General features: G+C 40.0%; 1 protein-coding gene across 1 annotated transcript; it reads right to left on the bottom strand.

Annotated features, from left to right (window-relative positions):
• Positions 1-1,553: 1,553 nt before the first annotated feature.
• Positions 1,554-17,301, bottom strand: ndfip2 (Nedd4 family interacting protein 2). The gene is made up of 8 exons (XM_006795693.3): positions 17,051-17,301; positions 11,652-11,886; positions 11,327-11,457; positions 9,789-9,876; positions 9,355-9,479; positions 7,363-7,429; positions 7,174-7,279; positions 1,554-4,967 (listed from the first exon to the last, which is right to left on the bottom strand). Exons 1-7 carry the CDS (start codon positions 17,075-17,077, stop codon positions 7,176-7,178), a joined length of 777 nt encoding a protein of 258 aa, XP_006795756.1. The 5' UTR covers positions 17,078-17,301; the 3' UTR covers positions 1,554-4,967; positions 7,174-7,175.
• Between the last annotated feature and the right edge of the window lie 764 nt (positions 17,302-18,065).

Genomic DNA, 18,065 nt, shown 5'->3' with positions numbered 1-18,065 from the left:
AATACATCCTCAGTTGCATTGATGTCCACCAAATTGCAGAAAATTTCACTTCTTTACCTTCAAAAACTCCCACTACACCTGGAGTGTTCTGCACTTGGATGGATGAATGAGTTTTTCTTTCACTGTGGAAATGATCCTCCGCTCATCCACAGCTGCTGTCACGACTTCAGCGTTTTTATTCAACCACAGGAAATAAAGGTCGAAGCCCATGTCTGACTATAAAACAAATTTAAATCTGACTAGATTCACAACTAAAATAAAAATAGGAAAGAAAAAAAAACCCATGTTTCTTTCCAAGACAGCACAAACATCATTGTAAAATTCAATTTCTAACTTGTTGCATTTTGATGACAAGAGCTAAAAAAATAAAAAAAATCCAGAGGCAGTGATATATGAAGGGTTTTTTTATTTTTCATTTTTAGGGGCATGCGGTTTAAATTATGTTAATAGGAACTTAGCTGCAGACATGAAAAAGGCAGTTTGAGGTTCTCTCCTGATGGGACGCGTTGACCTACATAAACTATAAATCTTTGGCTCCATCTAGTGGAATTGGTGAAAACATTCATTCATTTTTAACCTTTGCTTTCAGCTTTAGAGATAATGAAAAATTGAATACATCTGTAACTTAAAATTGGTATTCCAAGCTACATGAAAACGAACAAACTTATTGAAATACCATTTGTCATAAGATTAAAGACTTACCATTTAGAAGAGCAGGGACTCCATATTGATATTAGTTAAAAAGTAAACCTACTTTTTAATCTTCTACTTAATATTTTATTGATATAATGACATGTATTAATAGATATATGTAGGTGTATTATATAACAACTGTTTGAATGTGATTATTTGAAGAAAGACTGCAACATGCAATCCCATTCAGCATTAGAGAGGATTAAAATCCCCTCCAGGTTTAATACCTGTTTTTCTGGCACTTTTTACTTCCTAATATTGATTTGTGTCATTTCAGGATTGTTTTTAAATATATTTTAGATTGTGTTACAACTTTAGGCATCTATTCATGATCCCTTCATTGGCTTTAACTTTAGATTTGCATCGCCCTTTATTTTGAAACGTTGCTCAGTAGCTTGCAATCATTATCCTGATGATGGATAAGGTGAATCGTGCTTCACCTTTGGACCGGTGACCTCAAATGATCTTCAAGCGACCTTTTTGATTTTGAAAGCTGAATCAGCACCTGTGGGTGTTCTCACTTTCTGTGTGCGACTCATCTTGAGCAGATATCCTGTGTCAGCTTTCATTCTGGGTAAAGCTTTGTGTGGCGATAAACAATAAAGATGATAACACAGGCTTTACCTGGCAGATTAGCTCTCAGATTTTTATACTTACTTGGGAAAGCTTTATCCCTGTGAAGCCAGAACCAGGAAATTATACCAAAATAGTGAGAGGGAGAAAAACAAAATGACACCGATGATGTCGAGATCACAGAAACTCAAGTATCTGACAGGACAGTAGCATGTTAACCTGTAACCTGTAAGAGGAACAGTGTAAGTAATACTGCCAAATGAGTTCAAGCAGACGCCAACATAAAATGTAAGTGGCAGACTTTTGAACTTTATTCTCATTTTTGCAACACATTATTTATTTGTCATCATTATTCCAGTTATAATAAATGCATAACAACCGCTTCAGAACATGTTACTTGGACATATTTTGGACAAGAGAAACAGTGTGGCTGCCGCCTCGTTTTTCCCCCTCCTCATTTATATACAAAGAGAAATATTTTGCACTAGATTAATCCTAACATTACCCACTCATTTGGGAGGGAAAATCATGCAGCAGAGCATCAATTCACCAAAAGATCAGAATATTGCTGAAAGAGCCTTTAGTGGGATATGATGAGAGTCGAAAAGATAAAAAAAAAAGTTTGGCAATTCTCAAGCTGTCACAGTTTAGGCTAAAAGCGATGACACACACACACACACACACGCACACACACACAAATATTATTTTCAAAAATAAAAAGTGCAAAAGGCAAATTCTCCACTTGGGATGATTTAAGAATTCAATGATGGCTGAAGAAAACCTTTTTCTAAACCCAGATCCAGTTTTGCAGATTCATAAATCATACTGTACAGAAGTTCTTCAAAGTGCAAATATTCTGAATTGGCATAATCTGGTATATACACTTCTTTTTTCTTAATGACAAAAATAATAATTAAACAAAAAAAAAAAGTTTATTTTTCTTTGTCCAGTCAGGCTCCATATTCAAGACGCAACAGCGTGTCCCCAGACTTCATCGCCGTCATCGCACTCACTGGAAGTCACAACGTCAGCTAACATTGATTTATTAAAAAAAAAAAGAAAAAAAAAAGAAGAGTCACATCACTGAAAGCTTCTCACGCCATGAAAAGAAAGAGGAAGAAATCCTAAATGTAATCAGAAAAGCTGAAACCTCAGAGAGATCCGTGTGTTGGCTTTTGTCCGAGTCATGCAGGTCATGCAGAACCAGCTTGTCCAATAACAGCCCTTCACTCCCTGATGTCACAACTGGATCTCAGTCTCTGATGATTAAACTACTCAACTACGTCTACTTCATTATCACAGGACCTTACAGCCACAATAATCGTAGGTCATTACAATTGAGTAAATTGCATAAGACTCGTGTATTTCAAGGAGTTTCTCCTCGAGCCTGGCATGTCGCTGCCCTCTATGTAAAACTGCTTATTATCGTTTTAAACTTCAACAGCACCGAAGCAGGAGATGCATACGAGGCCCGCTTTAGGGTCACTTTCTACTGATCTGACCGTAGCAGCCTGAAAACAAACTTTTCCCACCGAGCTCTCGCTGGTTAGTGCCTCTGTAGAAAACAGACACTGTTCTGAAGATGAAAAGGCAGCCGTTTCACTGCCGACCGAGACGAGGTGAACTTGTGCTGTGAAATAGTGAGGGTTGGGTTTTTTGTTATTTTTTTGTTTAACCCAAAAAGAATTAATTAATTAATTAATTAATTAAAGCTTTTCATTTTTCTTTGATTCAAAAATGTTACAAAAAAAACCAAAAAAAAAAAAACAGGCTGAGTAATGATTGTTATTGAAGGGAAAGGAGATTTTAAAAAAAAAATCAATTCAGGAAATCTGCTGGTGCAAATGTTTCCATCGTTTCTAAGGGAAAGTCGCTGCAATGAAAAACAAGACAAACAAGAAGCTTTTATTCGAGTAATATCAGATGCACCGATATCAGCAGGTAACCCGTATCGGCTGATATTGGCTTTACTGACTGATACCAGGAATATCAGCAGATATTTAGTCGGTCACATGACTCAACCATGGAAAACTTCAAAGTTTTTCTGTTTTTGTTTTTTAAACAGGGAAGCTCTGTTTATGACACAGAACACAGAGGGAAACAGTAAAAGTAAAAACAGTATCAGTATGACTCGTCAATTTATTTATTTTTGAAAAACAACCACTTTGTTATGCATTTTAAATTTGCTTTTGTTCTCATTCCTTTCCCCCTTCACTGTTTTATAGTTGAATTATTTAGGTTTTCATACTGTAATTAATTGGTGGATAATGCATAAATATCGGTGGCTGTCATTCCCGATATCAGTCAATAGAGCCAATATTAGCCAATGCGAAGTTTCTGCCAGCACATCTGTTATCTGATATCATTTTAATAAAAGCTTCTGGTTTGTCATTAAAGGTTTCAAGCTCTTCATCACACATGCAATGTGACATCATCAGTAAATATTTGCCAGTGACTGATATCAGTCCAGAGTGCCGTTATTGCTGATGCTAATTTTTGGCACCTGTATTATCTTAAATTATTATAATAGAAGATTCCAGTTTGCAATTTCAAACACCTTCCATTGGCTCAGAGCCCCAACTTAACTGACTGAAAAAGAGGGGGAAAAAGTTATATTATTTATTATATTTTGAGCCAATTCCAGCTAAGCAGAGCTTCGGTGTTCGGTTCTGAGTGCCCTCATAATGGAAACTGTTGCATAAATTTGATTTAAAGAAAATCTGAGATGACGAAAAAGGACCGGCGCTGTCAAACTGCTACATCAGTGTTAAATTAAGACTTCATTATAACACCCTAAGCTTAAATAATATGGAATGGCAAAACTAGTGCTTAGTTCAAGCTCAAGAGAAGTTCATGAAACAATCATCAGGGAATTTTTAAACACACCGCTAGTATTATTTTAATGTTTTTGTTAAATAATTAATGTATTTCATGCTACTTTTAACTACATTATTTTAACATTAATGTGCCATGAATTCTATTCATTTTATAATAAAACCATATAAAGTAAACAGTGGTGTGTTTTAAAATTCCACGAGTAACTAAAAAGTCTGTCAGTTTGAATCCTTAATTCCTGTTTGTTTCAAGTGAGACAAACAAGGCAGTGTTGGAGGGGAAATCTGAATATCAAAGTCTCATAATAGGTTTTCACCTCCTACACGTTTTCTATTTTAACATTCCAAATGTTACTTTATAGTCATGAAGGTTTTGTGATTCAGCTTTAAGCTGTTAGCACTGCTGTCACCGCATGGCATCACATAAGCTAGCTTAGAACTGCCAAAGCTATTTTTATGTACATCCTACACTGTTTTGTTGTGCTTTGTGAATAAATGTTAACTCTTAAATTTGCCTCAGGCCAGGTTTGTGTGACACATGAGCTGGTCTGGTGTTTCCGTCACATGATCCAAGAGAAGACAGTGTGAAAAGCTTTGAATCAAAGGAAAATGAAGTGGGGGGGGGCGCAAAACGGGCCAGGGATGAGACGTGATCATCAAAGTCGGATTTTTCAGCTCAGCTCTGAAGCAGCTGCTTCAGAGTGAGCCGTGTTTTACTTTTAATGAAACTGGTAACTCTTTCTCCCTACATCTTTTCCTCCATTCCTTCCCCATCTCCTCTCTTCACTGCAAGGCTCTTTAGTCAGGTCATTCAAGGGGGAGGGAAGGACGTTCACATTGGAATGGAGCGGTGACGGCACGGAGAACCTGGAGGGAATGAATTCCAGTCATTAGGGGTGAACAGTGACAGTTATTTAACATGAGAACATATCTGATCTGCAACTTCCTGTCTGTAAGTGCATCAGTACCACCTTTAAACTGCACATCTGTCCTGATGACCTTTATCTGGACACCATGTTTCTCCCACACTGTACAAACTGCCACTGTCAGGTGGACACTGTAAACATTTCTACACTAAACGTGAGTCGTGAAGCTTCAGCATTCACGACCTTGAACAAAGAACCTCAGGGCTCGTGTGACTATGACTTCCGCTGACTAAATTGTGACACTTCCAAAGATAAGAGATGTTGTGACGTTGGCTCTAGATTTCAGCACATGGTGTAAAATGATCACTGAAACTCACTGTGGCGTGGTGCAGTAACTCTGTACTGGTCCCGTGTACAGCCTGTGCTTTACTCCGAGTTGTCTACACGCTGCAGCTGTTTACTGTTTAGGCAGTGCCAAAAATATATGGACCAACCAGTTTGTGGGCTACTCTTACTTGTGTTGTTGTTGGCCCTTGAACCAGCCACAGAGCAGACAGAGGTTCTAACATAACCGGCTGAAGTGAACCCAGGAACACACAGAAGTGTCCACTGTTCAATCTATCAGCAGGAGCTGCGTGCTGCTGGGTTTTTGGAGAATGGTGTGTTTTTCTGTTTTTAAATAACGATTATCTGTAATTACATCATGAAAGGATTACCATGAATGGGGCTGTGTCTAATTTTAGAACTGACAAAGATCACCTGAGCTGAAGATAATAGCTATGTGCTGCTTTAAGCTGCGTTTAACTTGGAAAGCAACTCTCCTGTCTCGTTCTTTTCCAGGTACAGATCCTCTGTACGGGTGCAGCTGCTCACCAGGCTTTAATTTGGCAAAGTGGCCAATAGACTATGTGCATGTTAGCATATGCTACTTCCGGTGCGGAAACTCCTGTGGGGAGCTTTGTTTCCGGTGTCCTGTTCGCGCCTTGTTTACGGTCCAAAACAAGTTAAGCAAATGAATGAATCAAGCGGTGATTTACATTTCTATAAATGTCTTGGGCATTTATCCAATATATCTGTAAATGATGTTCATCGACTTGTCGATATTTTTTCCCTCGCGCCTCAGAGCAAAAGAGAAAAGGGATTCAAATGTTATATTTCTCAGTATCTGTAAACAGCGGTCCCTCGTTTATCGTGGGTGTTATGTTCTAAAAATAACCAGCGATAGGTGAAATCAAGTAGCCAATTTTATTTTTTGACGGTGCAAAACGTTTCGTGGACATCGTGGACATACAGTACTGCTCTTCAGAGTCACACTGCTAGCGATCGATGCAGCGATTCTGTACTGTACAGGAGAGACGTCACGGAGGAGATCGTCTGCAGCGATCAGGACGCAGCACACAATGTGATGTAAAAAAAAAAACAACAAAAAAAAACATGCAAACTTGCACTAAAAAATCCGCAAAACACCGAGGTGAAAGGTGAACGCGTTATAGCGAGGGACCGCTGTAATTGTGAAGGTAAGTGTGCTTGACTAGCTGACATCGACATAACGGGAAACATCTGGTTGGACTATTCTTCACCTGTAGTTTGAATGCTGAACATTTGCCTGTTTAAATCATGAGACCAGTCACTATACAGAGATGTGCTTCTGAATGTGGACGATGTGTCTTCTGCTGCAGTGATGCAGTTCTGCTTATGTTGAGTGATGTAAACAACTGATTTTTCGAGTTTTGGACATGATTTTGGAGTATATCTTCGCAGTAGCGATTGACCGCAAAGTAAAGCTACCGGAAATGTACAACCCCACATCTGGTCTCAAACCAGGAAGTTAGCATTTTCTCGTGCACAGGGTCTATCAGCAGCAGCGAGGTGCTGAGACACATGTCACGAGTCTTGGCTGGGTTATTCGTTCACTCATTTCCCACAGCTCACAGCCACAGGGGAAAAAAACTCGGCATGTAGGTCGACCAACAGTTCCGCTGACACGCCATGTCTTTACCACAGCCACCTGTCAGCTCTGCGCCTACCACATTCACGAACGAGACCCTGAAAGACTCCAGTCCTGAATTCATCTCATCAAACCTCCCCAGTTTAAGCTGGAGCTGTAAACCAAACACCTAGAAAACAAATGCAGATCTGAACACTTCACATACTGAAAAACTCTGATCCAGTTGAACAGAGCCAGCTCAATACAAAGATTTTGATACCTTTAGTAGAGGAAGAAGAGGCGTGTTCTATGAGATGTGGCCATGTTCTCTGACATGTTGCGAACTTTTAGATAGTTCACGAAACCTCTGAAGAACAGCAGGAGACCTGTGGGAGAGAGAATCATGAAGTCACTCTGACACGGAGGCTTTTTGGCTTTTAGGGAAGATTACTGACTGCAGCGCACTCACCGAGCAGCAGGAAGATCCACCACAGCCAGTACTGACCGTTGAAGTAGCCAGTGAAGTAGTCTGAGAACTGGACACACACAGGAAGAGAGAGTTTGGCTTTAGTGTTATCAGAAGGAAACAATTGCTGTGTCTAATTTGCTCTTTATACAAAGTGACGCTCTCTCATAAAGTCCATTAAAAAATACAAATCCCACATCGATGAAGCCTGACCAGCAGTCCTGTGCTCTCACTCTATAGATAAAAAAAGGACTGGGGATGGTATGAAACCGGCTTACTTTGACTAGTTTAAAATGAAATATTGCTAAATGTGTTGTGTGGAAAAGGACAGCTGTGTATAAACAGGGCAATCTCTGGAAACAGAAATATACATAAAAAAAAAAGTCAAACCTCAAGGTCACCCTAACACACACACACACACACACACGGGTAACAGCATGAGTGTGCAGACATTAACACAGGATGCAGTTAGCATTGTTTTTAAGTGTGTTTAATGTCCCCCTGTGACTTCTTCCGCAGCAGCAGCTGCAGTTCTATCAGACGCCCAAATCAGACTCGCTCTCGATATCTCAACCTACAACAATGAGACAGGAAGCGCGGGCGTCGCAGGTCCTGAGCTTACTCTGAACAGCTCTCAGGGCTCTGCTGGCCTCTTGGCCACGTCATTCCTGGGGGAGGTTTTTTTAATCCCAGTGAGACTTTTGACCTTCACAAATGAAAAGATATAATAATAACAACAAGACTCTGCAAACTTCAAAGACATGTGCAAAGGAAATGAAACATCACAAATACCACCACCAACTTGAGAGCTGCAGCTCCCAACTGATATAATAATGCTCCTTCTACTGCGAGCACAATTAAACTCTCGCCTGTAGACCACATTAGACTTAGTCTTTGTCAACCCAACTGATGAAACTTCCAAACAACAAAGAATATTACAGATTTATGTCAATCTTTCGCGTTTCAAAGCCAGTACATCAGAATGACTGAGGATGCAGATCAGCAGGTCGTCTGCTCAGTAACACGAGCTGATTGTTTGCCAGAGGCTGGTAATGGTATGAACACTGTATGAGCCTCTGCAGTAGTAGTAGTTGTGCACAGAGGAGCAGAGCGTATGACATTGCTATTTTCCCTCCTTTACCTACTAACCTTGTGTTTAACATCAAAGGGCTATGAACTCTGGGTAACTCCCTTAGACAAACTATGCAGGAATGCTGATTTGGAGAGAGTGCGTAAAGGACTCAGAGTGTCTGACAGAGAAACCTCATTTAGTTCACGGCTTGGCAGCAGTACGGTCCAAAGCCCTCAAGACTCGTCCCCAAAAAGCTAATCCTATAGCACTGCTCAGAGGTTCACGTGGTTGTATAGGAATTTCTTTTATCTATGTATTGATCACATTATTTTATTGTATAATGCCTTGGTGCCACTAGATTTTAACATGTCTCACACTCATACAGTTAGACAGATGGTGTGGGTCTGGTAAGGAAGTTGGGGGAAGCAGACAACTCCGCAGGAAGAATCTTTTCTCTCTTTGACGACTCTGGGAGGTAGCAAGGGAGTGTGAACCTTAAGGTGTGAAACAGCTGTGTGCTGCCTTTTGTTCCTGAAGAAGGTATTTAACTGAGAGCCATGCTAGGCTCTGTGAGACTCTGCTGACCGTCTGCCCCATGATCATGCAGGCTCTCCACCAAGCTTGGTTTTCTGTTCTTTGTTTGTGATTAAAGGACGTTAGCTACCGCTCACCGCTTGTCTGAAGGCTTTTTTAATGGAAAACATCCACAACATAGTGTAGCTGTGGGAGAATAATATTCAAATGTTCAGTAATGGCTCCATTCTCATTCACTTAGATATAAGTTAAAAAAACAAACAAACAAACCGCACAGATTCTTTCCAAGATTGCTGCTGAGTTGCCCAACTTTTCGTTAAACCCTGATCCTCGTGTGTAACACTGACCTCATCGTTCAAACACAACAAACAAACAGTGGAAAAACATACCCTCACAATGAGAATCCACTTGATGAGGGAAAGGCCGAAGCCGCAGATGGCCCCATAGCGCCCCGCAATGGTGTTGGTCAGACAGAACGACAGGCAGAACCCGATCCAGTTGAACAGGAAGGCCACTGAAGGAACATCAGGAAGACTTGTTTTTATTTGGGCATCTAAGTGACTTTTATTTTGAAATCAGCAATGGATTTTTTTAAAATTATATGTTAAAAATCTAAAAGTAACAACAGTCTCAGTGGATTTGAGCGTCTCTAAATGTTTATCCACTGAATTATGAGTGAGACTTGAGGGTTAATTCATCTGTTATCAGCGAGTCACGTGCTGTTTTACGAGTGTGTTGCAATCTGGGCAAAGCAAACAGCGCTGCTACCAGGTCTCTTTACTTTGCACATAAATAAGCAAACAAAAGAAAACACGAGACTCACTAAAAAAGGCCAACATGAAGATCCCGTCGTTACCCACTCGGAGCTGATCGGCGTCACTGAAGTCGTCTCTGGGAGGGAAGTCATCATCCTTACACGGACACACACAGATGTACAAATGTTATATTATTTTAAAAGTCATAATGTATTTTGGAATTAGTAAGTCACCTTAACAATAACCTTTAAAGTGCTGATATAACGTGCTCAGAGCATAAATTCAAGTTAACTGAAATGCAGTTTTACTTGTTCTGAATGGCAAACACTCAGAGCTGGTAGAAATAAAGCCTTTCAGCATTTATTTTGGTCCCGAGTGTCACAAGCGTGGGGTAGTCAAGACAAACATTTTCTGGTATGCTTTGAGGTAGGGGTGGGCGATATAAACGATATACGATAGAAACGATATAAATTTGGCCAACGATAGACATTTTGACTATACCGCTCTTTCGCAATAGCGCATGTTGATGATGTCATCAAGCTGCGCCTGTTTTGGTCGAAAGCATCGCAGTGGCTACAACCATTATCATCTGCAAATTAAGCCGACAGTCATAGCAAAGAGATGAAGCACTTGTGAAATATGGGGAAAGCCAAAAACTGCGCTTCCTCCACTTCCGTAACATTTATTCATTAATGTTGAATTCTCTCGCAGCTGTTCTATTCCCATGTTGTTGCAGTATATTAGTAACTAACCTCGTATTGTTGATGAATGATCTCAGTTGTTCTCCTGACTGAAGTTTGGCCCGTGTATAGCATCTTGCTATGTGACTGCATTTGTTCCTGACCACCAGAATCCCTCACGTTAACTTTTATCGAGTGGAAGAAAAGTTGGGGTTCATCCTCCAGCTTCACAGTGCTAATGTTATGCTAACATACATGGTACAACATTATATACCAGGTAATCCAACTTCAGTAACCCTGCAAACGCCACTGCTGTTTAGTTTTCTGTCTTCATTTATGTCAGAAGTGGTAGCAGAGCCGTACGTTTTAATTAGTTTCAAAAGTCTCTCAGTCAGAACATGGTATGTCATGTTTTTAACTCTTTAACTCTCGGTGTTCGTTTGACTTTGGGACCTGAAATGGACGAAGTTTTGGACCCACATTACTCCGCGAACCTCCTCACTACGGCAGCCGTAATGCTCTGACAATCCATCAAGCAGTGCGGCTTACCAAAGTTGTACTAAAACATTTTTTAACAGATTTCTGCACGCCAAAATCGGTTCGAGGTCAGTAAGCACAACCAGAATTCATACATAAGGCACAATCTCGATTTTTGAGAAAATGAAAGGATTTTAAGTGTGCTTTATAGTGTGGAAAATACGTTATACAGAAGAAAAGAATATATCGCGATATATATCGTTACCGCACGTGCTTCAAATTATACCGCGATATGAATTTTAGGCCATATCGCCCAGCCCTACTTTGAGGTGAACCACACCCAGACCAAAGATCAGTAACCACAAGAATGTTTCAGTGGAAGGACTTTAACCCAAGAATAATAAGAGGGGATCTGAGAGGGGCGATCGTGTGTGAGCAGGGCTCCTTACCCGTGGCATCACCTCCACTGCTGAGGCAGCCATGGCAGCTGCTTTGGCCTTCTCTGCTTCATCGTATGTGGGCAATGAGGTGGCAACGCTGTAGGGTGGAGGCACAGGGAAGTCACCTCGGAAACTAGTCTCTGTTGAGAGAGAGGAGGAAAAGAGTAAGAAAAGGACAGAAAGCACGCAGGATCAAAGCGGAGCTGAGCACTTCCTATAATGCTCTGAGACCGTCCTGGAAACTAAAGTGACTCAAAGCTACAAACACTCCAAACAGTCACCACAGAGCTGCAATCAGACCAAACTCTGTGTGTAATTAAAGTCAAATTAGTACCAGGTGGTGCTGCAGCATTTGCTCCCAAGTCGATGGAAGCGTATGGAGGTGGTGCCGTGTCCACTGCCTCCCCCTGAGTCCTCACGCCCGACGCTTCCCCTGCCGCGGGGACTGGGGTCGGGCTCACCTGAGTCTGACTCTGGTCCTGGCCGGATGTGCCGGGCTGGGCTGTGGCAGAAGTGCACGGCTGTGGCTCGCTGGCGCCGGCCTCCGAAGAGTCGTCCTCATTGTGCAACTGAATATAACAAGAAGCAGATCATCAGCCAAAACCAATGCTGCTGCTCGAGGGGAATGCACACATGCACACACTCTCGTCCTACATCTCTGAAAGACTTGAGAAGAAAGCACCAGAGTGTTGGCAGTTTCAAAGTCTGAAAACTCCAATTCCTCTGACTGCATGAAAACAGCTGCTACTCGACTGAAATAACAAACCAGAAAGCAAAAGATTTCAATATTAAAGAGTTGGACATTTGTAGTGCTTGCTGTTATATATATATATAATATTCAGGCTGAATGAGTGGGTTGACGTGGGCGTATTTACAGCAGATGATTATTTTTCCTCCATGAAGCTTCTACATACTGTTGGTAATTTTATCTTTGCTCTTAAAGTTCAAAAAGAACCTGGAGATGGCTGTCTTAAGCCAGTTTAGTTTCAACCATGAGTAACAATTATGAGACATTTTACTGAACAGTCAGAATCATGTTGATTAAAACCTATTCTTGCTTTAATTTGTCTTTAATGCTGGTCAGTATTTAGAGATCCCAGATTATTAGCTGACCTCGGTACTGTGGTTCTCAAACTCTGGTTTCGCTCTCAAAGGAAGGCCCAAAGTTGGGAAGCTATGGCCAGTCTAAACAAAAAACACGCACCAATAGCAATGTACGGACAAGTTAGTTGTTGTATCACGGTAAACATAAACAAACAATCTGAACATGTATGTTTCAGTCTCATTTTGAGTGCTCTAGGTTGTTTTCAAATATAAGCGTCTGACAGAAGAAGTTGTCAGTGTAACACCAGAGTACTTGTAGAAAAATCAAATAAGCTCAGCGAGCTGTGAAACAACAGGGGTAAACAAAGTGTAAAAAGGACATGTTTTTTGGATTCTGTCTCACTAATAAAGGTGAGGCGGTATGGACTATTTGCTGGAAAGTTGTGGCTAAAGGGGGCAACACTTCAAAGTGGATTTTTTTTTACTTTTTGGTGACTTCAAAAAAGCAGCAAATGCCAGTCCTCCAGAGAAAATGTATGGAGTCAGGATGTTAAATCCGTGCATAGCTACTAGTTTTCTAACTAAAATGAAAATTTAGAGTAATCAACTAGTGTAAAAGTAAGAAAACTCCCAGAATGTGTGGCTAACATTAGCTCTGATAGCACTACAAATTTAATATTGGGCACATGTGAGTTAGTTTTGACACTGCATACATACAAACAATCCAAAAACAGCTACACTATGCTAAGTGTATGTTCCATCTTGCTTATCACTTCACATTTATGTATGTTAGCACTGGGAAGCATTGCCAGGGCTCCCACACTACTGCTTCGGAACATGATGGGTGCTGACATTAATAATTAGTTATGCCTTTAGCCCTTTCAAAAACACAGATAAAGTTAAATACTGTATTACCCCAGTGAAATGTGATTACCACTATATAGGAGACTTTCTTAGTAGTGGCAGGTTCCATTATTCTTGCTTAGTTCTAATTCCTTAGCTAAGCATTACAGATTAATCCTTGGTCTTTACCCTTTGGCATCTGTCAGAGCTGTACTCAATGAAAGCTAACACAATCTGAACCCTAAAGAAATGAACTGCTACAGTATGTAGAGGCTTAAGAAATGTTCAATTACAGTGATATCCTTAGCCTGCATGTAAGGAGGAGTAAAATGAGTAAGAGCAGTACGATTTGCCCTAAGCAGAATGTTTGACACAGCAAGCACAGATACATAAAGCCACATCAATATGTCAACAGAGGAAGGTCTCTGGAAAAGTGATCTACATGTAATAAGTTAATGACAGACCACGCGACATCTGAGAGGGTCATCTACAAGCCTAAGCAGATTTTTTTTTGTCAGGTCTTAGAGCCAAACACCTTCTGAAATTACAGATGATGGTTACAGTATAACCGAGAGGGAATCGCCTCCGCCCCTCTGTTCCAAAAGGGCATCCATGAGAAAGTTCAATCTAGTCAGCTCCTGGCCAAAGGTATAAGATTGTAGTTTTAGAATTAACTAAACTACATGTAACTTTAAGGACAGTGCTACGTGACCCAGGATTGGCAGGATAACCTGACAATGTGCGTCAGAATGCTGATAACCCAAAGAATAACAAAAGCTGTCTCAAGGTGGTTAAGCAAGTTTAGCTTGTTTAAAGTCTAAGAACAAATTCCCTAAGAGCACAGTAAAGTGCCTGTAATCAAAGAGGCAGAACCACAGGAAAAACACTGATCTAAGTTGAGATGAAAACTGTCACAATAATCCTCAGTTCTTGATTTTCATCATCAATATAATTATTGTAATAGCAATAGTTTGGGTGGATCACTATACCGCTGTTCTACAGGACCGTGTTTATATTAAAAACAGCAGAGCAATCGAAGGGTCCTATATATTTCCACTGGTCACTTTGCACGTCAGTGGTGACGTCACCACAGTTCTGTATCCTTTATACCAGCGATGATATAAGAGAAGTGAAAACCAAGAAGTGAAGAAATTGCAGGCTTTTTTCAAAAGATTTTCCTCAAAAAGACAAACTTGCAACATTTCTCTGTATGTTTCTGTACTGATAGATCATTTAAATGGTGGTAAAAATCCCCACAATGGTCAACTCGTGTCTTCAACCTGCAAACAAACTCAAGAAGCACATCACCCGCCTGAAACGACACCATGGACCAGCAGATTTAATGATAGTTTTGTTGTATGGTGCCATTCACTAGGGTGAGAGCCCAAAACGCCCATGGCCCACTAATGTTTAGGTCCAATCCCCTTGTTGAACCTTCATAATGCGTAAATGGAACTGCAATTTGCCAAAAGTCAGTTGGAACCTCATTTGTCACATATGAATATTAGGTGGGACAGCCATGCCAAAAACAAAAAAAACCCCAAACACAAATCTAGTATACTGCGTGCTGTCTTTTCAGCAACTTAAAATGAACTCAACATACAAAAGTATGATGTTAAAGACTAAGCTTACAAAAAGTACAATTATTGATGAGATTATGATCTGTGTGATTGACACAATCTTGAATTTAATTTTAAATTATCACAATCGTCAGTAAACAGTTACAGTGATACATTTAGTTGGGTGAGTTGGTATGCTGTTCTGCTGACTTGTGTTGATCTAATAGGCAATACAACACGCTTGCCTCTAATGTTTGAGCCAGATACATTCACCAAGTTTACAGTTAGCAAGAGGAGATTGGTTTGATGTCACTGCAAAGCTTGAGGCAGTTTGGGTTTGACATTCAGCTTCATTACATGTCAGATTTATCAATTAGAAATACTGACTAAGCATGTGCCGATATCAGATTTTTACTTTAGGATTGTAAAGGTTTAAAAAAAAAAAAATTACAAACGCAGCATGTCATGATTTTCACTTCATGATTATTGTACTGGAAAAAAAAATCCTGATTAACAAAATGATTGCTTTATATGTAAAAAGTTGGAAGGAAAAAAAAGGCGGCAAATTTTAGTTGCCTTGTGACGCTTGAAGCTATGCAAGTTTTCATTTGAAACTCATTTTGACTCTGCGTCAGCAGGACTGAATTCCACAATTCTGATAATCTGCTTAAAATGATGTTTTTGAAAGGTGAATCTACCATTTGAAACCTTTTCCATGAAGTAATGGTGGTTTTCGAACAGTGGTAAAACACCGCGACAAACAGGGGAAACACCCTTTGTGATAAGTAAGGATATCACGCAAGTTGAAAAGCCAGAGGTGACTAACAAACCTAAATAGCTTCTTTAATAAGCACAGTCACAGTGAAATCTGTTGGTTTACCACACTGATAGACTTCTGAAAAACTAAGATCTTGGCCGTCCCAACTGACTTTTGAACCTCCACCAGCGCTGGGTCAGCAAACAAGGCAGGGAAGTGAATGAGCGGCCGACGACTGGCTCAGAATCAAGGACAAAGCATAACTGCACCCCCACGCAAGCACAGGGGATTACATAAGATCTTAACAACATAGCCACAAGCCTCCTCATGTGTCCAAATACACCCGAACCTCACAGCAGCAGTGCCCCATACCTGTAGTATTATTTAGAAAGGAAACAGAGCAAGAGATGACAGTGTAGGCATACTGTGATGAACACTGTTTTTTTTATTAGTATATTTTTTTGTTTGTTTTCACAAACCACAATATCAGATAACTTATCCGTTTGGCCACATCCAAGCCATCCTTGAGAATCCACTGTATTGTGCTAGAGTTTCAAAAAAAACAAAACAAAAAAAAAGGAACTTTGTGTGAATCGCTGCTTTGTTCAGGGCTGAAAAGTTAAAAAGGACATTGCTGATTTGCCTTGGCTCATACCAAATGCTGTGGGATTATCAGCCATAATACCAGAATACAAGGCACAAAGCATACTTTATCTCCCAAGGTTCATAGCTGACTCCAAAGTTTTACCAACACTGCTGTTACAATACATTAACAGGAACAATACATTAAAGAACAAACTCCACATGCTTAGGCCAGTTCAACCAAAGAAGCCATACTCTGAGGCTGGCATCCATTAATGTCTTTGACTAACAGTAGTAGCATTAGTTTTCCCCTGCATTACTATAGAATTTTATGATTCTGCGACGACATAATATAAGTCATATTTCTAAAACATTAGTTCGTTAACACTTATTTGTCACCGTCATTCCTTTCTCTTGATTCGTACCAGCCCTTTAAGCTGCGGTTTAAGCCGGGAATACAGCTTAAAAAAATACAACCAGAGGGGGAAAAAAGGCCCTGTTACCACATTTAATATGAGCCAGCTACTAAATCCCTATGCTAACCACTTAACTTACAGCTAAGCTTCTCAGAATTTATGCTGCCAAAAACCGTGTAACTACACTTTTGTTTTAATGTACACATGTAACTACAAGTTAGAGAGTGTATTTTATGTGTGTAACGCTGTTAAAAGCATTTTCACTTAAACGGCCTTCGTGACTACTCTTGGCTGGCCAGCTAACGGAAGTGGCTAATCAAAGGCTGGGTACCATAGCAAAACCAATTTAGAGGAAAAACACAACACTTGTGAAAGTTTGCTTTTTTTATTTACGGCTTTTTGTCTGTCCCACATAACGCATTTTAAATAGTCAATACAAACAATAAGCATTCATTTTTTTGGCAAGGGCCTGGTGCCTGTGACGGGTGGCAGGCCGAGCTATCAAACGGTGTTTTGATCAGCTTCCACTCACCACTTGGTATCGGCTCGCTGGGTCCATCTTCGACAAGGTTCAGCTGGCTAAACGAGCCAGCCGGTGAGAACTATCAAAAAAAATAAGACTTGGGTTTACTCCGATGTGTGAGTCACGGGCAAGAGATGTTGATTCCAGAAACAACGCTGAAGAACAGGATTCTGAGCGATGAAAGAAATGGCTACAACCTACAATGCATTCACAGAAAAATACCGTTCTGTGTAAAAACCTTCACCCACTTTCAAGCTAGTCTAAAGATGTCACACTTCCGGTTAAATATTTCAAACTAAAATGTATATAATCGGTATTGCGCATTAATGTTATTATTAGTATTATCTTTGCTGTATTCATCAATGCATATATGATCTTCTACTTATCTTATTTACCTTACGTTTACACCTAAGCTTTAAGAGTTATTATTATTATTATTATTATTATTATTATTATTGATGACAACCATATATTAGCATTATATTTTCAATGTAAGTATAAAAAAGGTACAATTAATATAATATTAATATCTAATGCACTTGGTTTCTATCCGCGCTTACTTTCATCTGAATTGTTAGGCAGTTAATCTGTTAGAAATTCCTGTGAATGTGATGTGTTACTGTCTTTTAATATTATTCAGTTCATAACGTTTTAAGATGGCTGTTCTACTGTCTGTTTTACTTTTTCTGTACCATTTCAGACGATCGTCAACGCTCGCTAGACGCTTTATTTTGAAGGCGACTTCCTCTTGTTCCAATTGTCGTTCGACCAATTGACTCCTTCCTCGGTGGGTTGATCTCAGATTTCCAAGGATTGAGAAAGGGTGATGACGCAAATACAAAAATAAATAAATAAATTTGACGAGAGAAACCACTAGGTGGAGCCAAATTCCTCTTTTAATCTCTGAACCACAACGACCCATTTCCATCCATAAAAAACACCAAAATTTTAACACCATCCTGTTGCATGGTGAACATAAAATAAGATCGTTATTCATTTTCACCAAAAACCCTGGAAACCTTAT

Source organism: Neolamprologus brichardi, chromosome 23, assembly GCF_056152115.1.
Source record: "Neolamprologus brichardi isolate AB-2024 chromosome 23, ASM5615211v1, whole genome shotgun sequence".
In the NCBI taxonomy this organism is placed as follows: Eukaryota; Metazoa; Chordata; class Actinopteri; order Cichliformes; family Cichlidae; genus Neolamprologus; species Neolamprologus brichardi.
Note: the sequence above shows the minus strand (reverse complement) of the source record. Positions and strands in the feature narration are given on the sequence as shown.